Here is a 24,841-nt window from a genome sequence, read left to right on the forward strand (position 1 = left end):
CTGGAGTCGGGCAGGTAATTATCATCAAATTATGTTGCTCTCAAGCCTTCTTGTTCCACATGGAGCAACTTTTCTCAGTTATAGCTGAATTCTTAAGAAAATGTACATCTGAAAGCAGTGATTGCATGAGCTCAAAAGATTTAAGAACAACATTGAGAAGAAAAGCTCATCCAGGGTGTAATCACTGTGCCTCACTACCAATCTAGGGATCCTTTATTCAAATGCCAGCAATGACAAGCTATGGAACTGATCTCAATAAATTTGGTGATTTGTGGACTGATGAGAAAATGAAATGATCGTGTAACTACAACAGTTCAACATGTTTATCATTGTTCTTCAGGGCAGAGAATGGCTACCCCAACCAGATTTGCTCTGCATCTGACTCCAAGCCCCAAGGGCAGCAAGGGACAATGCAATAAAAGCTGCCTTGCGGAATTGTTTGAGTTAATTTTTAAGAAACTAGAAATTAATTGAAATTAAGAAAATGTTTTGGTTAAGAAATTTAGTGTAAAGAAAAATACAATTTCCTGGTATCCTGGAATTCTAGGAAATAAAACAAGATAATTAAGATTTTCACTATACAATTTACTTGCACGCCTTTCCTCTGCCCCCCCCCCAAAACAGCACAACACATTCTCCACACTACCATACACGCGATATTTGCTCAACACCCCTGCCTTCACTGATCTTCCAACCCCACCACCCATCACCAGCCATGATCTTCTAATCCTCAACCCCAACAGATGACTGCAACACCACCACCAAAGTCCAGTGGACAACCCTTGTTCAGATGCCCTCTTCCAATCCACAACCCTCCCTTCCACTCTTGGACTTACCTGCGTTCCTTTGCTCACTTGGCACTGGCAGAGGATGCAAAGGAAAAGTTTTACCTTGTCTGAGATCAATTAAAAAGCTCATGAGGCTTTGGGTCTTATGTGTTATTAAATTTCCAAACGATGGGGTCATGAACATTCACTGGCTCTCCACACTGCAAATGCTTAACATGTTTTTGTAGGCACCAATAAAATTCTAAGCAAATGAGCTGTGCCAGCTTCCTTTGAAACTCTGGATATGTCTTAAGTATTTTGTTTAATTGCCAACAACCTTGACAGGGAAGGTTGATGATAACTAACAAACTAACAATGGTAACTTCAAATTCAAATTTTAAAAAATCATTTATTAATACAGATAATGAATTTTCCACTCTTTTTGGCAGCCAGCCATTTTGATAACAGTTGTAGAGATTTTCTCAAGTTTGTCAGAAGTGAAGATGATGGCAAGTCACGATGCTGGTGGTACTGTGCACAAGCCCTGATGTGATTATGTTAAATTTATAACAATGTGCACAACATATTAAATGTGACCTGAGAAAAAGGAGCTGCAAGTAATTGCCACCGAAAAAAAACATGCAAACAAAAGTTCTCCAGCAGGAGTGAGTGGATTATGTCAAGAAGAGAAAAACTAGCTAATCAAATGAGAATACAAAACTAAATGCAGATATGTGTGAAATGTTAGGCAATATAAACCAAATAGTACAACTTTAAAGTTGACTCTGTGGTTAAGAAAGCATATGGTGTATTGCCCTTCATCAATCGGGGAACTGAATTTAGGAGTCAAGAGGTATTGTTGCAGCTATATAAGATCCTGGTCGGACCCCACTTGGAGTACTGTGCTCCGTTCTGGTCGCCTCACTACAGGAAGGATGTGGAAGCCATACAAAGGGTGAAGAGGAGATTTACAAGAATGCTGCCTGGATTGCGGAGCATGCCTTATGAAAGCAGGTTGAGGGAACTCGGCCTTTTCTCCTTGGAGCGACAGAGGATGAGGTGGGACCTGATAGAGGTGTATAAGATGATGAGAGGCATTACCATAGAACCATACAGCACAAAACAGGCCCTTTGGCCCACCGTGTCGTGCCGTCCATCAGACCACCCTCACACTACCTAACCCCTTCCTCCTGCATATCCCTCTATCTCACGTTCCTCCATATGCCTATCCAACAAGCTCTTGAACCTGTTCAATGTATCTGCCTCCACCACCACCCCAGGCAGTGCATTCCGTGCACCAACCACTCTTTGGGTGAAAAACCTCCCTCTGACATCTCCCCTGAACCTCCCACCCATAACCTTAAAGCCATGACCTCTCGTCTTGAGCATTGGTGCCCTGGGAAGGAGGCGCTGACTGTCTACTCTATCTATTCCTCTCAATATTTTATATACTATCATGTCTCCTCTCATCCTCCTCCTTTCCAGTGAATAAAGCCCTAGCACCTTAAGCCTCTCCTCATATTCAATACCCTCCAATCCAGGCAGCATCCTGGTAAATCTCCTCTGCACCCTCTCCAACGCCTCCACATCCTTCCTATAATGAGGTGACCAGAACTGAACACAGTACTCTAAGTGTGGCCTAACTAGAGTTTTGTAAAGCTGCATCATAACCTCGCGGCTCTTAAACTCAATCCCACGACTTATGAAAGCCGACATCCCATTGGCCTTCTTAACTGCTCTTTCCACCTGTGAGGCAACTTTCAACGAACTGTGAATATGAACCCCCAGATCCCTCTGCTCCTCCACACTGCCAAGTACCTTGCCGTTTACCCTGTACTCTGCCCTGGAGTTTGTCCTTCCAAAGCGTACCACCTCACACTTCTCCGGATTGAACTCCATCTGCCACTTGTCAGCCCAGCTCTGCATCCTATCAATATCCCTCTGTAAGCTCCGACAGCCCTCCACACTATCCACAACACCGCCTATCTTAGTGTCGTCCGCAAACTTACTAACCCAGCCCTCCACCCCCTCATCTAAGTCATCTATAAATATCACAAAAAGTAGAGGTCCCAGAACCGATCCCTGCGGGACACCACTAGTCACTGCCTTCCAATCCGAGGGCACTCCCTCCACCACAACCCTCTACATGCAAGCCAATTCCTAATCCACACAGCCAAGCTTCCTTGGATCCCTCGGCCTCTGACCTTCTGATCGGGTAGATAGGCAGAGGCTTTTCCCCAGGGCTGAAATGGTTGCCACAAGAGGACATAGGTTTAAGGTGCTGGGGAGTAGATATAGAGGAGATGTCAGGGGTAGGTTTTTTTACTCAGAGAGTGGTGAGTGCGTGGAATGGGCTGCCGGCAACGGTGGTGGAGGCCGATACGATAGGGTCTTTTAAGAAACTTTTGGATAGGTACATGGAGCTGAGAAAAATAGAGGGCTATGGATAAGCCCAGTAATCTCTAAGGTAGGGACATGTTCGGTACAGCTTTGTGGGCCGAAGGGCCTGAATTGTGCTGTAGGTTTTCTATGTTTCTATGTTTCTAAAGTGAGGGCAAAGCACTCTGATCACCCAGATCGTTACTCAGTAAAGATTTTGGGGGTGCAGTGGAGAAAAAGGGAGGGGGCAATAGTGTGGACTGGAATCTATAGAATTATGTATCAATGGGATATGAGGGGATTAGGGTGGGGGTGGCTGGTGTAAGAAGTAAATTGTGGGGAGGCATATGGATTGTAGAGTCCATTGAGCCAAGGAGACATTGATCCATCTGAGATACAGAAAGTTGAGGTGGATCAAGGGAGCTGAACATCAGAGGAGGGAGGAACTGTGAGCCTAAGATTACAGGGCAGTGGAACATCGATTGGAGAATAGGAGTCAGAGATCATAGCTCAGGTGGCAACAAGAGAAAAGATTATTCAGTTTAGAGGAAACACCCTATCCCCTCCTGACCATCAGCAGTGCTTCAATTGCAATGATCTCAAGGTTCCCACCTTCCTTGGTTCTACTGCCTGCTGGGCTTCTTGGGCCCTGAAAAACCGCCAAGAGAGATCAAAAGGAAAAAGCAGTTAAAAATGAAGGAGCTAGTGTGAATATAGAAATCTGAATGTTGTGAGCCAGCAGTTTGCATTTTCATGTTGGGCTCAAAATTCAGTGGCAGCACAAAACTTGGCTAAATACCCAAAAGTTACTATATAATTTCATCAGAATATTTTGCACCAGGTTTTTTTTGAGAAATAATTGGTATTGTTCCATGGATTTTAATGGAAGAGTGTGGCTGAGAGAAATTTGGGTAAGAGATATGATTGGCTCTAATCTATGCATGGTGGCAGAGTAATTTATACCCAAATGAACTGCAGTTATTAGCCACAGCTAATCCAATACTGCTGTGATTTCCACCACCAGTGAAGGACAATAGCGGGTTAATAAGGAAGCCACCTGCAGTGGCTTTTCCCACATCACACAGTACCTTAGCTTGGAACTATATCACCATCTTTTCACTGTCACTAGGTCTAAACTCCTGAAACTCCCTACCCAATAGAACTGTACAAGTTCCTTCACCAAAAAGACAGCAACTGTTGAAGGAAGAAGCTCACCACCATTTTCTCATGGGCAATTACAGATGGGCCATAAATGCTGGCCTTGCCAGCAATAACCCTATCCTGTAAATGAATACATTTTAAAAATTATTTACCCAAGAGAAAGATGTTGCCAAGGTATTGGTAAAAGAGAGAAGTGGTTGAGGTATCAGTTGTGTACACAGGCTTTTAAAAGGTATTTGATTAAGTGGAAGGTAGTCGAAACTGTAGCAGAACTTAAGGTAGATAAATCACCTGCTCTGGATGATTCCTTGCAGAGACAAGAAGAGGCAAAATTTCAAAAGTACTGGTCAAAGTTAGGGTGCTGCTCAAGAAATGGATGAGAGCAAATGCTATAAGCTTGTTCAAAGTTGGATAAGAAGGTAAATATTGCAACTATCAGGCTAGTTGGTTTAATTTCTGAGGTGAGGTTACCAATACAAGCAATTTTCAGGGACAAGATAGTCATTTGACAAGATCACATAAAGAAAGGCAAATAACGTCATCATTAACTTCATCACCTTTATTCAGTGCTGTCAAGGCCAATGCAGTTGGCGTTGTGCACATGGACATTCAAAAGGTATTTGATAAATTACCACATCAGCTTGTTTGCAAAACTGAGCCCATAAAAAGAATAATGGACACAAAATTAAGTTAGGGGTAGGAAATAGTCGTGCTAAATCGTTTCTTTTCAGGCTGGAGGAAGCTATCCAATGGTCAGCACTAAGTAGGGTACAGGGCACCATTTCAAAATTCACAGATGGTATAAGACTTAAAAGTGTGGTAAACAGTGAAGATGATAGATATAGTCAGACTTATGGAATGGGTGGACACAAGGTAAATGGAACTTAAGGCAGAGCCTGAAAAGTGATACATTTTGTTAGGAGGAATGAGGAAAGGCAACATAATTTATTGGGCATAATTCTGAAGGGCACATTTATCCACTTATAGCAAAAGACAGGGTGGCATGAGGGAGAAAATAACTTTTTCATTTTAAGGACAGGCATGAACCAGAATTCGCTGTCTGAGTGCGTGGTGGTAGCCGATTCAATTGCCACTTTCAGACAGCAATTGGATAACCCACAAGAGAGAGAAATTGCAGATCCACAAGAACCAGGGAGCAGGACTGACTAAATTGCTCTTGCAAAGACCTGGCATGGGGTTGATGGGCTGAACACCTCACTCCTTGCTGCAATCATTTTATGATCCTACAATTCATTTCTAGTGGAGAAGTGTTTCATCTTTCACCATAAAAATCTGGGTTTTGTTACAAATACATAAATAAAGCTACAATTTAACATTTTGCCATTTAAAATGTTCTTGAATGGAGAATTGATGTAACAATTTGGAAGCAACACACAAAAAGCTGGAGGAACTCAGCGGGTCAGGCAGCATCTATGCAGGGAAATGGACAGTTGACGTTTTGGGTCGAGACCCTCCATTTGGACTAGCAATCTGGAAGGCTAGGACAGTGCTTGTTGGAAGACATTACCTGGAGGAATTGTAAACTGTAAATTGTGGTCTTACATTCAGGACTCAGTGCCCAACTTAATTAGGTTGTGGATACAAAATTACTATGAAACTCAAGCTCCAGTCAGCAGAGCTAAGATGCAATTGGTAATATTAGTCTGTCTCAATGCAAGCTATTCTTATGATAAATTTCTTTTTTTTTAACCTTTTTCTGATCTTTTCAATTTGATCAGAAGAATAACACTAAAGGCTTTCACATTACGATGAGTTATATGGACTGTGTTCTGAGGATGGGATAAAACCCATGTTCACCTGTTTTCTACCTAAAGTGAATGAAAGAGGAAAAAGAGGTTTAATCTCTTTGAAGACATGTTGTTTCCCAGATGACATCCCTTCTGATAGGATTCTGGAATAAAGTCAATACATTGTAGAAAACACAGCAGTCCAATGTTGGAGAGAGATCCACGGTGTGCCAGAATTCAGATGTTAAACAAGGAGCTGACTCATTGACCAAAAGTAATGAGGTTGATCAGTTCCAAAGCACTGAAGAGTCATGAATGATTAATACCCTGTGCTGTTAGGTTGCATGATTATAACTGGTTAAATTGCAGAGTTGATTTGGGGTTGCCTTAGCTGGGGCTCTTGTCAACCTGCATTTCCCACTGAAAAGGTATGTACTCCATCAGACAAACAGGAACTTACTCTAATTCTGTGGACCTCCTTGTAGTTTGGTCAGGAACTCTCAAGTATGGCAATAGATTTCCACACACATTATTACCCAACCGCCCCAAAGCGAACTAGGGGCTTAAAGAAAATGTTTTCTTTGAACATTTCAGATATTAAGGTACTATGTTAAATTCATCTAGCATAATAAAGTACTTAAAATAGACCATCTCATTAGATCCTAAAAATTACCAGACACAAATGTTACCAATAATAGTTTTGTTAGCTTCTTTTGTTAAATACCTGGGTTCGACTGGGTTGTAGAAAGAAAACAAACAAAAAGGAAAACAAATCCATAGATAATTCCTGATAACATACAAATTTAGTTTCATTGTCCTTTACTCACAAAACATAAATAATTATCTGGCAATGTACCTTTGGACACTGATGCACCCCAAAATAAAACTGTATACTTGAACAGCACTTTAAGTAGACAGCAGATGATGGGAAGTGAGCTGTCGGATAGTCGTCCTATTAAAGACATTCTGATACATTTCTCAATTCTTAACTCAGCCTTTAAGTTGACTGAACTGAATTCAGGTCAATCAACCATGCTAAAATTTATGCTCCACTTTAGCCTCTTGCAGTATTTCTTCTTTTAACTCTTAGCATAGCCTTCTATTTTCATCACTACTCAAATGTTTATTTAGCTTTTCCTTGAGTGCGTCAATGCTATTTGCCTCCATCACAACCTGTTGTGACAAGTTCCACATTCTCATCACTCATTGGCTCAGGAAGAATCTTCCAAAGTCCCTGATGCAAATTCAATATTATGATTTCCTTATTTGATTTCTTGGTGATTATCTTATATTGATGACCTCCAGTTTTATTCTTCCCCACAAACATGTTGAGGTCTTTGGATATCAAACAGATTTATACATGTTATTTCAAGTATAGCTTAGATTCAACACAATTTAGCATAATCTCACTAGGTTTCAATTCTATCTCTCTAAATATAAACTAGAGCTTAGTTTATTTTTATGTAAAGTAATCACAATTTTATATTAAATCAAAACTATTTAGTTTTATAACATTGGTGTAATAACATTGACTAAGATAACTACTGTGAATGCAAAATTAAATCATCCATTCATTAACTTTTTTTGATATTTTGTTTAAATTAGCTTAATGCCTATAATTATTGTCTAGCTATAGTGCACAATTTTCATAGTTCGAATCACTTGTTTTGTACTATGATTCTGAAAGAACTGTTCTTAATAGTCCTCCAAAATATCAACTCACATCAATCCCTTAATCTAACAACTTTGTTTACCATGTTTAGACATTTCTTTCACAAGTTGCTGCACTGATAAATCAGTTTCTCTTTGGTAGTTTATCTTTGTAATTACTCTGTTTTAAGAAATAGGTGGCAATAAAATAGTATCCAGCACAAAATGCAAAAAATGTTCAACAAGATATAGCTAGTGGTACAGTAAGTGCTGAGAATACTTTGTATGAGAGGCAGCATCTGTGGAGAAAGAATCCATTCATATTTTTAGGGTGTTTAGGTTTAGATCAAAAGTCATCAACCTGAAATGTTAACTGTTCCTCACTCCACAGATACTGCCTAACCTGTGGAGTATTGCTGGATAGTGGCACACAACTAATTTTATAATGCTTGTGTTCTATTCAATATTATGTTCATCTGGAGTGTTTCAATTATACCTATCCTCATAATCACTGATACTAGAAGTTAAATACCCTTTTTTGGTAAGAAATGAAATTTAAATAGTTATCCTTGTTAAATAATTTTTTCCTTTAAAAATACTATATACCGTATCCACTGCAATTCCAGAAAAAAATGTTCTTACAAACTTCCGAAGAATTTTTAAAGAAAGAAGGTTTAATTTAAAACACTTACTTCCACTGAGCCTATTTTCTTGGATCGTTGCAGTGGGGATTTTCGATGTATATAAATGGGATCTGAAACCATTGGCCTGAACGACACTGTGGACTTTTCAGCAGCTTCCCTTCTTGAAACAGATTCCTCATCATTGTCACTATTCAGGAAGACCTTGGCTCCACTGTCATTCTATTATTAAAGGATACATTGTCACTTCTGTAAGTTTATATTCTAAGACCAATTGCTGTAATGTTTTTTTGTCTTTAATCTAAAAAGCACAGGAGAATTACCTACTTTAGTAAAAGTTTTAATGAGTACATACAAGTAAATTTGACAATTCATAATAATACCCTCACTAAAACTCTGCTCATATTTACATAATATGGGCAATTACCTTAGCCACATTCAGTCTTCCTTCTTGCAATGTAGTAGTGTTACATTAATAACGGAGTAACCCTAGCTGACTTATCAGGGAAAAGCATGAATCAGGGCTTAAGACTGGCCTATCAGTTAGGAATTTCCATTTGATAGCGAAATGATAACTGGTTGTGGGTGCCTAAGATAGAACGTAGCATGAAGGGGAAAGGCTGGGAGAAATTGAGAAAACTAAGGAAACACATCTTCCTCTCCCCTCCCCTATCAGCATTCTGAAGGAAATGTTCCCTCTGCAACTCTCTTGCATCTCCATCTCCACACCCAGTCCCCTTCTCACAGCACTTTACCACGCAGAGGAGATGTAACACCTGCTCTTCCACCTCTTCCCTCCTGGGACCCAAACAGTCCTTACAGGTGCAGCAGCAATTCACTTGCACTTCTTCCAGTTTAGTGTACAGGCGACCCCCACATTACAGGGGGAGAGGGGCTGTGTTCCTAGGGCGCAACGCAAAGCCATGTCGTCTGTGCATGCATCAAGAAATGCAACTTGAAAAGAAAAAACTGTTTATTTATTTACTATTTTTTCCACAAATTCTGTCAGAACAAATTTTATTCCATAATCTCAATTTTTTGGGTCGTGATTTATGAATTCTGTCAGAGCAAATTTCCGTTACCTAAATGGCCATAAGGTGGTGGGGGGTTGGGGGGGGGGGGGGGGGGGGTGGGGTGGCCTGTATTGCATGTGGTGCTCACGATATGGTCACAAGAAACCAAAAGCGGATTGGATGATTGCATTGCAGAACATCTCTGTTTAAGCAACAAGGATGACCCTGAGTTTCCAGTCACCTGTCACTGCAATTCTCCATCCCACTCTCAAACTGACATCTCTGGCTTCAGCCTCCCACATTGATCCAAAATGGCCTAAAGTAAGCTCTAGGAAGTGCATCTCATCTACTGTCCACTTACATGGAAGCCCTCAGAACTTAATATTGAATTTAACAATTTCAGGTAATCACTTTTATTTTCTCCTTGGGCTCTACCTTTCTGTTTGATCTTTTTTCTTTCCAACTGCCAGTCTTTAAAAGTAATTGTTACCTTAACAATTTTGATCTGCACACTATAACTGATATTCCCTCTGCTCTCCCCACTCTTCCCCAGTTAATACAATGGTCTTATCACTTTTCCAATTATAATGAAGGGTGCTTGGCCCAAAATGTTGACTCTATTACACAGATGCTGCTTGACCAGCCGATTGTTTCAACGCTTTGTTTTTTGCTCATTTCTTACCTTCTATCCCTCAAGCCCCAGGGCTCACCCACCCACCATGGTAGTGAAATCCTATACCTGATTGCAATCCCTTGCCCTGAACCTCTGACCATCCCTAGTACTGACCCTCCAATTATGCACAGACAAGAGGCTCCTATCACCACACTCCCATCCCCCTGGATGCCAATTTCCAAACAGTCCAAGTCCAATGATGACAATCCCTCTCTCCCACCACCACTCAACCATAATCCAATAGCCGATCCCTTCTCCGGCAACCAACGTCTTCCCCCATGGCTGAAACACTGCCCTTCCCCTCAGGTCTTAATACTCCAAAGGCCAAACTCCACTCTAGGCACTGATTCTCCTGTGGCTGAACCCCCTTCCAGTCCTGATCCTTTGATCTGAATCCTAATTTACTCCCAGTTCCTTGATTCTCCATTATTTGACCCCTCAATGAGCCCCAACACCTGCAATAGTGGAATCAACTACCAGTGGCCCTTAACCTCCACAACTAATGATCCCCACCTATAACTCATATTCAAAGTCCCAATTGAGGTTCTGAAGCAAGAGGCTGCACCCTGATTTACTCATTTGCAAATGACCTTCACACAGTGTGGCGCTGTTGTGATTTGGCGAAGTGACCTCTATCTCGCTGAGGCCTAACAGCTCTCAGAAACATTTTCATGCTTTCCTTGACCATGACACCACCACTGAACATCAGGACATTGTATTCCCCAACAAACAAATCAAATATCCCCAACTCATTTCTTTGGGAGATCTTCCCTCCACAGTTTTCAGCCTTGTATTGCCCCTGCCCCACTCAGCTGCTTCTATCTCATGCGCAAGATCCACAAACAGGACTGTCTAAGCAGAACCATCATTTCAGACTGCTCTCACTCCAAACTTATTTGTTCCCACCTTGACTTTATCCTTTCTCTCCTGGGCTAGTCCCTTCCCACTGACGTCCATGACACAACTGACGACCCTGCTACTTTTACAGTTTCCAATTCACTAGGCCCAACCATCTCGTCTTTATCATGGATGTACAATCTCACAACAACCCATCCCACACCAGGAGCATCTGAGGGCCTTCCACTTCTTCCCTGAATGGAGGTCTGACCTGTTCCCCTCTATCAACAAACTCATTGACTTGGCTGAACTCATCCTCACATTGAATAACTTCTCCTTCCACTTAATTTCTCCATATTCAAGATGCAGCTTTGGGCACAATTTTTTTTTAGTATATTGGTAACTGCATTGATGCTGCTTACTGCACCCATAGTGGACAGAGCCCTTAACTGAATCTCATTCATTTGCTGCAGCTCTGCTCTCACCCCAATCCCCAAGGATAGAGTTCCCCTGATCCATCCCATTAGCCTCTGCATTCAAAGGGTTATCTTTTGCCATTTTTAACCAGCTCCAACAAGATTCCACCACCAGAGAAATCTTCCCTTCCCTCCCTTTTCAGTATTTTGAAGGGTACCTTCCCTTCACGGGTCTCCCACCAACCACTACCAACCAATGGCACTTCCCCAGGCAACATCTGTCCTTTTACCTCTTCCCTCCTCACCATCCAGGGACCTAAATAGCCTTTCCAGGTAAAGTAGCATTTAATTGCATTTCTTCCAATCTACTGTACTGCATTTGGCATTCACAATGTGGTCTTTTCTATATTAGAGAAACCAAACACAGATTAGGTGAACATGTTGCATAGCCTCTGCTTTCAGCCTGCGGTGATGATGTTAAGCATCCTGTTGCCTGCAACTTTAATTCTCCATCCCACTCACACTGACAATTCTGCTTATGGCCTCCTGCACAGCTATAAGGAGGCCCAACACAAGCTTGGGCACATTGCAGCCTCTGGAACCAATACCAAATTCTCCAGTAACTCACCTTTTCTCTCTATATCAGAGCTGGATATTTTTGTTCAAAGTCATCTGCCTGTGACATTAGCCAAGTTTTTCTTTCCCTCTCCATTAGCACACCCTGATCCGCTATTTGCAAAACATAACAATTCTTTGTCACCATCTAATCACCTCCATTAACAACTCATCCCTATAGCAATACTTAGTCACAACCCATGACGGGTATTCTCCTTATACTGTCCATTCCTCCCCTACCTTCTCTGAGCCTCAACTTAAAACTATTTCCATCTCCATGTCCCAGTTTTGAGGAGGGAACTGACCTGAAACCTTAACTCTGTTTCTCTTTCTACACATGCTGCCCGACTTGCTTAGTGTTTCCAGCATTTTGTGTTTTCCTGTTATTGTGAAACCTGATTTTTTTTTAATTAAATCTTTATTTCACCATTAGAAATTTTAGTTACTGATGATTAAACAGCAGATGAAAGATTTTCTGGTTGGGTTTAGAGTAACTGTAGAAACTCAATATCCTAAATGTGTAATCATCATTGAAGAAATTTATCAAATTCTCCATGTGATTTTCAACAGAAATACATTTAATGCCTATCATTCAACAGCATAACACAACACAAGGAAGCATTATAAATGCCATTTTAGTTTAAGGATATAACGAAAGTCAAGAAGGTACCAGATTCTTTGATTTTTAATTCATATAGCCATCAGAGTAAGGCAGGATTTTTTTACCCTAAAGGACATTAGTGAACTGGATGGGTTGTTCATTCCTAAGATCAGATGACTTTTTTTTCCAGACAAAATCAACCTTATCAACCAGCTATTCTACAGCTTCTATTGTGAGATTTGAATTTGGGTCTTTAAATTGTTAACTTGTTATCTAAATTCTTAAATTGTTATCCAAAGAAATATTTTAGTTGTTTTTGTAGCTGACTTGATTTGTGAAAAGATAACTTGAGATTTTGGCAAATCACAAAATGGAAGTGTTAAGTGAGATCTTTTGCATCAGTTTTTCAAACAAAAAAGTTAAAAAAATATTTCAGATCTGATTGCTTTAACTGTGAAACATAACCCAAGCAGGAGTTTAACTTGAGTAGACATTAAAAATTATATTCCCAATGATTAAGGTTCTTAAAAAGATTTAGTAGAACTATGCTATTTTTCTTCCTTCCTTCCTAAAAATTCTTTGATGTATCCCACGAATTTGGAAGACATTTAATTTATTTGAGTTTCTTTATAAAATCTAATTTTAACATTAGCCTAAATTAGATTCCAGTTTCTTCTGAAATTATAGTAGAAAGGTAGCCAATCCATTGTGATAAAGAAAACAGTGAGATTATTATGCATATGTGAATAACCAAACACCAATGACAACTTCCATTTACGCAGCCCCATTAACATAGCAAATAATATCACTTCATAACAGCATAATTAAAAGCAAAGTTTTATAACCTGCCATACAAGAATGACAACAGATGATTAAAAGCATTGTAGATTTAAGGAGAATCTTCTGAGGAGGATTGAGTGCCAGAATTTGGAAGAGCTCTACTGGGAGCCCATGTAGGTCCATAAGAATGTAAATAATGGGTGATTTGCAGCATAGTTTTTGATGGCCTCAAGTTTAGGCAGTGTAAAATGGAAGATGTTGCTTAGCAGGGAATAGTCGATGTTTAAAGGTAACATTGGCAGAGCAATAGTTTCACCAGCATTCAAACTAGGAGTAAACGTTACAGCAAACCACGAAGCAGGCACAAATTAAAGTGTCCTTAATGGGACATCAATGTTTTGCCCTCTGCAACTGCTTTCTCCATTGCTGGGATTCACAGTGCTTAATGAATGTAATATCAGAACAGATACATGTTGCTATGATCTCTACAGGTTCATGAGCCTTGCGTTTCACAATAACATGGAGTCACCTACAGCAGCAGATTCAATTGGCGCCAGTAATGATCGTGGTGATGGGGGGTGGGTGGAGATAGAATGCAGTCACAGACACTCAAAAGGGCATTTTTTAAAAAAAATCTATTCACTTTTCATGATCTGGGTGTCACCAGCAAGGCCGGTATTTATTGCTCATCCCTAACTGCCGTCGAGACGGTGGCAATGAGCCGTTTTCTTGAACAGTTGCAGTCCTTATGGTGAAGAAACTCCTACAGTGTTGATAGAGAGTTCCAGGATTTAGACCCAGTGACAATGAAGAACTAACATTAGTTTTCCAAATCCTAAATGTGCAAGTTAGAGGGGAACCTGTAGGTGGTAGTGTTCCACTATGGCCAAAGCTCTTGTCTTTCTTGGTGATAGAGATCACCAGTTTGGCAGGTTCTGCTGGAGAAGCCAAGGCAAGTAATTGCAGTGCACTTTGTAAGTGGTACACACTACAGTAATTTTGGACTGGTGGCAGAGGCAATGGAATGGCTGGGAGCAGTGGTTGATGGGGAGCCAGACAAGCAGGCTGCTTTGTCCTGCAGGGTATCAAGCTGTCTTGTGCCTTATAAATGGTGGAAAGGCTTTGGGATGTCAGGAGGTGAGAATATCTACCCTCTGAGTTGCTCTTGTAGTGTTGATGTCCATTATTTTGATAGTGCGGGACTTGAAGGTAATGCTATGGAATGTCAAGAGTAGCTGTCGAGACACTCTCTCTCTTGGAGATGGTTAGTGCCTGGCACTTGTGACGTAGACGTTACTTGCCACTTATCAGTGCATGCCACATTCAGTCAAACTGCTGCCTTGATGTAAAGGACTGTCATTCTCCCCTCACCTCTGGGATTCAGTGTTTTGGTTCATGTTTGAACTTCTGAGGCTGTGACGAGGTCCAGAACCGATTGGTCCTGTCAAAATCTAAACTGGGCATCGGCGAATAAGCAGGTTATTGATTAGCAAATGCCACCTGATAGCATGACTGATGAGACCTACCATCACTTTGCTGATGAGTGAGAATGGATTGATCGGGCAGTGATTCGCCAGACTGGACTCGCCCTGCTTTTTGTGATAAGCACATACCTGGACGATTTTCCACATTGTCAGGCAGATGGTAGTATTGTAACTGTGTTCTGCCCTCACAACTAGATGTAGGAGGATTGCAGAGCTTTGATCTGATCCATTGCTTTTGAACTCACATGGCTGTCTACTGCATGCTGTTTTTGTTGTTTAACATGCATATGGTTCTGTGTTGCAGCTTCTTTGGGCTGGTAGCTCATCGTTTCTTAGTATTTTTGGCACTGCTCCAGGCATGACCTTCTGCACTCCTCACTGAACCAGGGTCGATCCCCGGCATGATAGAAATGGCAGAGCGAGGGATGTGTCAGGCCTTGAGTTTACAGATCCTGATGGTGCAGTTCCTGCTGCTGCAGATGCAATGCTTCATGGATGTCTCGTTCTAAGCTGCAGATCTGTTCTTAGTCTATCCCATTTAACATCATTGTAACAGTCAGGACTTCAACTCCATAGGGAATATGCCAGTGGCCAATGCTAACACATGTGGACTTGAGTACAAGGTCAAGTACCTTTACCCCTTGTGTTGGTTCACTCACCACCTGCCTCAGACCCAGTCTAGCAGCTATGACCTACATGACGCAGTCAGCGTGAGAATAAAAAAGGATAAATGAATGATTGGCAGGAATTCAGTGGTCCGAATGGCCCATTTCCATACTGTATCTCTCTCTGACTTTGAGCTTGGTCAGTGCAGGTGCTACCAACCCATTCTTGGTGATGGACACTAAAGTAAAGACTTCTACAGTATAGACCAGACCCTTTGGCACATTGAGTCTGCATTGATCACCAAACACCCATTTGCACAGATCCTACCCTAATCCCATTTTATCCCCCATCCGCCCATATTCCCATCAACTTTCTCCCAGATTCTACCACTCACTGGCACAACATTCCACCCGCCCCCAAGCCTCTTTATGACAATCTAGTAAGTTTGTAGTCATTGTTACCCATGATAATCACAAGACTTTCTTGTTGCTGGATAGGCATCTGAATTTGAATTCCACAGCTTTCATGGGTAGGAATTCATGTCTCCTGATTATTAGTATAAACTCACTGGGGCCCCATTCCCACACTCCTTACAAACTCATCAGGGGCTGTTCCCGTTTTAATCTCACTGGGACCTCATTTCCCACACTCCCTTTAAATGTGGTTTGTTTCCCATGTTCTGTTGAAACTGACACGGTTCACAGAAAAAATCATCCTACTGTGTAACACCTAAAGAAGTGTATTAAGTGGGTTAGAGCATTAAAAGGAGCAACATCAACTTGTCTGGAAAATCTGCCAGTGTGGCATCACCAAAGTCCTGAGAATGTCAGATTAGCAGAGTTTTACTGTACTATCAATAGTCTCTTGAACATGCCTCACACTATTTACTACAAATATAGAGCTTGATGCATTTATTCTACTTTCTTTTCTGACTCTACCAAACTCCTAACTTCATTCAGCTTTATCTTCCTTACAAGTCTCACATACTAAATTATTGAAATATTATTGCAATTACTGCAGTTATTACCAATGGACAGTCCAAACACATAAAGCCCTAACTTCTTCAAAGTTCTATTTTCTCTACTCTTCTCAAAAAATAACCAGCTTGGTAACAGATTAATATTAGAATATTCACTGCCAGAAACATCCACATGACAATAACTGTAATACTTTTGAGAGCATAATTTGACTGAGAAAAAAATGTTGTCTGCATAAAATTAACTGAATACTACAAAAAAGGAATACCTCACGAGATGCTGGTCTGTATCCAAAACCTGACGGAAGATTTTTATCTTCCTCACACCCTTTAGCACCAGGGCTAAAGTGCAATTCGACGTGGAATCGTTCTTCCGAGGTAAGGTCCTGAAAGATATAATTATGAAAAACAAGTATTTGTAAGGCTAATTGGACAAGTTAAGTATTCCACTTGTAAATAAACCTTGTACAGGCAACTCCTGCACTATGGTTTGGGGGGGGGGGGGGGGGGGGGGGGTTTGCATTCCTAGAAAACGGTCCGTATTGTGATTTTCCATAACAGAAATCTGCATCATCTGCACATGCATCAAGAAATGAACTGAAAAAAAAACTTGTATTTATTTGCTTCCCCCCACATAAATCCTGTAAGATCGAATTTTACTCCATATCTCAAACCTTTGGATTGTGATTTATGAATTCTGTATGAGCGACTTTCCATAACTCAAACTGCTGTAACACGGGGAGTGCCTGTATTTGAGGATAGCTGCTGTTTTCTTTCTTCTCATTTGCTAGCATTGTTCGACATTGTGCCAACTCTGGCCAAGAGGGCAGCTGTGCAGTTTTTCCCTTGGCCTTTATTAATGCCACTCTAAACAAGGCACAAAATGAACTGATATAGTACCCAGGGACAACTATAACACCTGGCCTCATTTCAACAGTTCTGTATAGCAATGCAGCTGAACTGGTATGGTAGCATTAAGTGATATTCTCAGCTCTGATATAGCAAATGAATCTATTTTATAAAAGTAGTAAAAGGTAAATGTTTTAAGGTTAAGATTGATTACTTATTTGGTTATTTAACATAGGCTGTCACAGGCTACAGGATGATATTGATCACAGTATTGATCAGCAAGATGGGCTGAACAATGTTAGTGGAATTTAATCCAGATAAGTGCAAGAAGATGCATTAAGGGTAAGACATACACAATATCTGGTAGGATCCCAGGGAATTCTTAGGAAGGGAGGGGCCTTGGTGTCCAAGTCCAAGGTTCCCTGAAGGTGGCATCATAGGCAGATAAGGTGGTGAAGGAGGCCAATGGGATACTTGATTTCCTTAGCTAGGGCTTAAAATACAAGAGCAAGGAGGTTATGGTACAACTTTGTAAAACATTGGTCAGACCACAGCTGGAGTATATTGTAAGGCTTCAGTCACCACACCAGAAGAACTGCACTGCAGAGGAAATTCATCAGGATGGTACCTGGAATAGAGTGTTTCAGTTATGCAGAGAGATTTAATAAACTGGATTTGTTTACCTGGAGTGGAGGCTGAGGGGGAACCCAATAGAGCATTACAAAAGCATTATGGGTGTAGATGGATAGAGAGCTGGAAACCTTTTCCCATAGCATAGGTGTCTAGAGGCCAGGGTTTAGTGAAAGGGGCAAGGTTTAGAAGGGATCTGAGAAAGAATTTTTCCATCCAGAGGGTGATTGGAATCTGGGACATGTTGCCAGAGGGGGCGGTGGAGACAAGTACTCTCAGAACATTTAAATGTCTAGATTAGCACTTGAATCAAGGCAAGAAAGACTACAGGACTAAGTGCTGGTAAATGGGATTAGTACAGATGGTTGGCATGGAGGATTGAAGGATTTGTCCTGGATTGTATAACTTTATAAGGAAATGGAGATTTAAATACAAAGTTAATAAAACATTTAAACTGAAACAAAATGTTAAATGTAAATCCTTAAAATATTTCATTGTGATTTTATTCTGTATCTTATGCAATGCAAATACTTTAACTGTCATGTTTTATTGGATTAAAAGTGGCACACTAGCTGCAATAAGGATATTTAAGAAACTAAATTAGTTTGGATCACTTGTAAGTACAAGTAGAAAAAAAGGGCATTTATGTACAAAAATCTGTCTTTGATTTGCCATTCTCTTCACGTGGTTAGAGATTTTATCAATGCTTCATAGCATTTAACAAGATTAGGCCTAAACAATTATGCAGGGCTTTGAATTGCACAACAGATGAAATTATATAGAAACCAGTCAGCCAGAGAATACTTTGTCAAAAATACTTCATCAGTGTTCCTCAATTCAAGTGGAAAACAAATTCCCAAACTCTATGCACTGTAAATGAAATGGGTATCAGACCATAAACCAATTATCCTTTCAAGATATTTTAGTATTCATTCAGTTTTCAGAATCTGGCTGTCATTAGAACAACCACCATTTAATACCCATCCCTAATTGCCCTTGAAATGGATCATTTGCTCAGTCATTTCAGGAGGCATCAAAAAAAATCAACCACATTATTGGGTCTGGAGTCATATATAGGCCAGCCATAAGGACATCAGTGAAACACTCTGTTTTTATGACAATCTGATAATTTTGTGGTCATCGTTCACCAAGAGAACCACAGAACGTCTTCTTAATGCTGAATTTGAATTCCACAGCTGTCCTGGTAGGAAATGAACTCACCTCCCTGGTTTGTTAGATTTTTTGGGAACCTAACCCCTTTGTTAATGAGGGGATGGCCAGTAAGTTAGGCTGTGCTTGTATTTCATCATTATCCAGGTATGAGGAGTGAAATATCTTTACACAGAATGCAAATTAAATACATTTAAATTGCATAAACCTTACTTGAAGAACATGGGAAATAATGTTTCCCATCGTTATTAGGTAAATGCAGATGGTGGCTACAAAGTTAAAAAATTTTGAACTTTCCTAGTGAAATTTTGCTAACATTTAGAGATAACTTCACAAAAGAATTAATGTCAATTTATCTTGAAAGCTTGCACAAAATGCCTTGGCAATCTGTTCCCAAAATAATTTAAAACTTAAATTCAAAAATCAGTTTAATTTTTGAAATTGGCACTTCTTTCATTATCTACATTATGATAGATGCAAATGTGGAGAAAGTATTACCTTGTTTGGGTCTTCATACAACATGATAACAATCTGTGTCATGTAATTAAGTTCACTGGTATAGTTTAGATAGCCCATTGCCCTTTTCCACTGTTCATCTTTGACCTCCTGAAAGTTAAGCAGACTGAAAGTCACATCATTTCTTTAAAAGTATTTTATTTTTCCATGAGAAATCATGGCTTTGTTCCATTACTTCAATATAACTCTGTATATCAAGCAATTAATTACATTTAAAAGGCTATGAGAATTATCAAATACATAGTATGGATTTTTTTTTAAACTGACATACACGGATGTGGTCAACATTTTTGTCCACATCTAATTGTCCTCTAGATGGTAGTGACAAGTGCCTTCTTGAACAACTGAAATCCATCAGGTGAAGGCACTCCCATGGTTTTTGAGTATGGAGTCACACAATTTACATCCAACAACAATGAAAGAACAGGGATATATTTCTAAGTAATGTATGAATTACTTGGCGGGCACCCTGCAGCATTCTCAAGCGCTTATTACATGTCCTTCATGGTAGTGAAAGTTGTAGTTTTGGGAGATAATGTCAATATTGCAAGTAACTGCAATGCATTTTGAAGATGATACACACTGTGGCCACGGTCGCCAGTGTTAGGGGCATGAATGTTTACAAGTGATGGCTGCCAATCAAGCAAGCTGCTTTGATCCAGATGGAATCAAACTTCAACTTTTGTTAGACTTGCACTCATCCAAGCAAGTGGAGAATATTCCATCACACTCTTGATTTCTGCCTTAGCACAGCATACACAATTTCTGACCTGCTTTTGCAGCTAGACTGTGTGTATGCCTGGTCCAGTATATTTTCTGGTCAATGGCGAGTGCTAGAATTTTGATGGTGGAAGACTCTGTAACGCTAATGCCATTGGATGTCAAGAGTAGGTGACTGGACTCATTCTTGTTGGAGATGGTCACTGCCTGATATTAACGTGGGCACATGTTGCTTGCCACTTATCAATACACTCCTGAATATTGTCTAGGTCTTGTTGCATACATGTACAAACTGCTTCAGGCATGTGCCTGAATGTTGTCTAAGACTTCCTGCATGCATGTACAAACCGCTTCATTTACTAGTGTGCATCGAATAGAATGAACATTGCACAATTAACAATAGCAATCATGAGAGAACATCCTTCATGATGGAGAGTTTGTCACTTATGAAGCAGCAGAAGGTGGATGGGCTGAGAATAAAGTCATGAGGAACTCCTGCAGCAATAGCCAGGGGCTGGGATGACTGACCTCCAACAACAATACTCATTTTCCTTTGTGCAAAGTATGATCACAGCCAATAATGGGACATCAATTTACAAGCAGTGTGATGTGTGGTAGCTTCTGTGCCAGTGGTGGAGTGAATGAAGGTTGAGGGTGGTTTACAAATTGGCAATCAAGCAAGAGGCTTTGCCTTGGTTGATGTTGAACTTTTTGAGAGTGGTTGGTACTGTACTCATCCAGGCAAGGAGAAAGTATTCCATCATGCTCTTGACTTGTAACCTGGAGATGGTGGAAAGGTTTTGTAGTGTCAGGAGAGGAGTTATTTGCTACAAGATACCCAGCCTCTGATCTGCTGTCATAGCCAGAATGTGTATGTGGTTGGTCCAGTAGAGTTTCTGGTCAATGGTAATCTGACAGTAACAACTCTATTATCCTACTTACTAGGGTAACCTTTCATTCCCTTGTTAAATAAGAACCTATCTAATTCTGTTTTAAAAATAAGCAAAAGCTCTGCTTTCACTGCCCTTTGAGAATGACTCCTCATGATCCTCAGAATTAGGCAACCCATTATTTTTAAACAGTTAACCCAGGTCTAAGTTCTCCACAAGCGGATACTTTCTGTCCACATCCACACTCTCTTGTGCACAGGAAGTCTAACACTCCAGCGTGAAACAAACAAATCCATAGGTTGGACCAAACTTCCTGGTGTGCTCACATTCAACACCCAACCTACTGCAGATCTCCTGTCCTCCTACATGTTAAAATTACTCAGAATTTTGTCACAGTATGTTGCCAAACAGTTTACACGTGGTAAAGACATGCATATTAAAAGGTATCACACAGCTTGAGTATTCACCACCTAATGAGGTGGTTTTTACATAAAAACATTTGTTCACTGATTGTTGTATGTCTTTAATTGCAAGCATCCAAATGAAAAATATCATTGAATTGATTTCAAAGCAAGTGTCAACGCACGACAAAAATGCTTAGTAAAGACAAAACTGCTGGAAATACTTTGCAGATCAGGCAGCATCTGCAGAAAAATAAAGAGATGAAGTTACAGGTATGTCACTGATCCCTCACCAGAAATAGAAAAAGTTAGAAGTTGAACATGCCTGAGAAGGTAGAGGAGGCTGGTGCTCTCACAGCATTTATGAAGTATCTGGACAAGTACTTGAATCAACAAGACATAGGATTAGTATGGATGGGTATTGTATGGTTAGCACAGACATGGTGGGCTGAAGGGCCTGTTTCTGTGCCGTAAGACTATGACAGAGGAGGAACATTCCCTTTGTTATCTCCACCTCTCAACTTGAAACATGTTCAATTTCAAATATTTCCCGGTCCTGATGAAAGGTCATTGGCCTGAAACATTAACTACTTGTTGCCTGATCTGTTGAGTATCCCAGAGAAAAACTGAAAATTCTCCAGATATCTGCAGTTTTCTCTTTTCGAAAATTTCTTAATACATTATCAAAAATAGATTTAGTGAGTCAGTAAATATTAAAGAACTACTATTTTCATGTAAATATGTATTTTCTAATTAGTTATCTTTAGAAAAGATAGGAAAGTGATTTGCGCACAAAGTTTTTATTCCCATTTTTGTGTAGAATGATTTTGATAGCGATAGTGGAAGGAGGTGGAATTGAAATCGGATGATGGAGCAGTTGTGAGGTGCATGTGGAAAACTCACAACTAAAGTGTGTTATTTAAATAGATCACTTTGGTTAGTTTCAATTGTGGTTGCCTGAGCAACCTGTCTGTATACATGAATTTAGCAAAAAGTCTTCAAGCAAGCACTGCTTGCCATGGCGGCCACTAAGGATGCTTGTGCGTCTCCACATATCAGCGTGCCATGTGCACTGACAACTTAGAATTTACGAGCCTTTGCCGAGAACAAGTAGAAAATCACATTTTCTCTTCTAATTTTACAAACTGTACATAAACATTGTGAATAGAATTTCTAGAGCTTTATTCTTTTATTACCTTTGACAACCAAATCGTTAACCACTAAGTTCTGTAATTCCCTCTACAAAACTCCTGTCACTTTCTTAAAAGAATCTGTTTTAATATTTACCACAGTACTTTGACCAAGTATTTTGTACCAGTCCAAATGTCCCTTTTAGTCATCCACAATTTTTCACCAATTATGCTTGAGATTCTTGCTGTTAATCAATGAAGTAGACTTGGCTGTACTTGTAAATATGTTATCTTTTCACTAATTAGATTATAAGACATAGGAGCAGAATTAGGCCATTCGGCCCATCGAGTCTGCTCTGCCATTCGATCATGGCTGACTTATTTTTTCTTCTCAACCCCATTCTCCTGGCTTCTCCCTGTAACCTTTGATATCCTTACCCATCAAGAACCTATCAACCTCCACTTTAAATATACCCAATGACTTGGCCTCCACAGCCGTCTGTGGCAATGAATTCCAGATTCACCAACCTCTGGCTAAAGAAATTCCTCCTCATCTCTGTTCTAAAGGAACGTCCTTCTGTTCGAAGGCTATGCCCTCTGGTCCTAGACTCTCCCACTACTGGAAACATCCTCTCCACGTCCACTCTATCCAGGCCTTTCAATATTCGGTAGGTTTCAATGAGATCCCCCCTCATCCTTCTAAACTCCAGCAAGTACAGGTCCAGAGCCATCAAATGCTCCTCATACGTTCACCCTTTCATTCCCGGGATCATTCTTGTAAACAACCTCTGGACCCTTTCCAACGCCAGCACATCCTTCCTTAGATAAGGGGCCCAAAACTGCTCACAATACTCCAAATGTGGTCTGACCAATGCCTTATAAAGCCTCAGCATTACATTCTTGCTTTTATATTCTAGTCCTCTTGAAATGAATGATAACATTGCATTTGCCTTCCTTACTACTGACTCAACCTGCAAGTTAACCTTTAGGGAATCCTGCACTAGGACTCCCAAGACCCTTTGCACCTCCAATTTCTGAATTTGCTCCCTGTTTAGAAAATAGTCTTCGCCTTTATTCCTTCTACCAAAATGCATGACCGTACACTTTCCGACACTGTATTCAATCTGCCACTTCTTTGCCCATTCTCCCAAACTGTCCCAAGTCCTTCCACAGACTCCATGCTCCCTCAACACTACCTGCCCCTCCACCTTATCTTTGTATCATTCGCAAACTTGGCGACAAAGCCATCAATTCTGTCATCCAGATCATTAACATACAACTTGAAAAGTAGTGTACCCAACACTGACCCCTGCGGAACAACACTAGTCACCAGCAGCCAACCAGAAAAGGCCCCCTTTATTCCCACTCTTTGCCTTCTGCCAATCTTCTATCCATGCTAGTACCTTTCCTGTAATACCATGGACTCCTGTCTTATTTAGCAGCCTCATAAGCAGCACCTTGTCAAAGGCCCTCTGAAAATCCAAGTAAACAACATCCACTGACTCTCCTTTGTCTATACTTCCTCAAAGAATTCCAACAGAATTGTCAGGCAAGATCTCCCCTTAGGGAAACCATGCTGACTTTGGCCTATTTTATCATGAGCTTCCAAGTACCCCAAAAGTTAATAATGGACTCTAACATCTTACCAACCACTTAAGTCAGGCTAACCGGCCTATGGTTTCCCGTCTTTTGCCTCCCTCCCTTCTTAAAGAGTGGCATGACATTTGCGATTTTCCAGTCCTCCGGAACCATTCCTGACTCTAGTGTTTCTTGAAAGATCACTACTAATGTCTCCACAATCTCTTCAGCTACCTCTTTCAGGACCCTGGGATGTTGTCTATTCGATCCAGGTGACTTATCTGTCTTCAGACCTTTCAGTTTCCCAAGCACCTTCTCCTTATAATAACGACTAAACTCACTTCTGCCCCCTGACTCTCTCGAATTTCTGGCATGTTGCTGGTGTTTTCTACAGTGAAGACTGATGCAAAATACTTATTCAGTTCGTCTGCCATTTCTTTGTTCCCCATTACTACCTCTCCAGCATCATTTTCCAGCAGTCCAATGTCCACTCTTGGCTCTCTTTTACTCTTTATATATCTGAAAAAAATTTTGGTATCCTCTTTTATATTATTGGCTGGCTTACCTTCATATTTCATCTTTTTTCCCTTTATTGCTTTATTACTTGCCT

At 40.5% G+C, this 24,841-nt stretch overlaps 1 protein-coding gene across 12 annotated transcripts in view; it reads right to left on the reverse strand.

Annotated features, from left to right (window-relative positions):
* Positions 1–24,841, reverse strand: part of ppip5k2 (diphosphoinositol pentakisphosphate kinase 2) — a 94,029-nt gene that overhangs the window by 22,283 nt on the left and 46,905 nt on the right. For all 12 annotated transcript variants that reach the window (XM_052019469.1, XM_052019477.1, XM_052019475.1 and 9 more), the window contains 3 exons: positions 19,495–19,602; positions 16,617–16,733; positions 8,398–8,568 (listed from right to left, as the gene is read on the reverse strand). In XM_052019469.1, the coding sequence (XP_051875429.1) occupies positions 8,398–8,568; positions 16,617–16,733; positions 19,495–19,602 (396 nt within the window). The remainder of the gene's footprint in view (positions 1–8,397; positions 8,569–16,616; positions 16,734–19,494; positions 19,603–24,841) is intronic.

This window comes from Pristis pectinata, chromosome 7 (assembly GCF_009764475.1).
Source record: "Pristis pectinata isolate sPriPec2 chromosome 7, sPriPec2.1.pri, whole genome shotgun sequence".
NCBI classification, from domain to species: domain Eukaryota; kingdom Metazoa; phylum Chordata; class Chondrichthyes; order Rhinopristiformes; family Pristidae; genus Pristis; species Pristis pectinata.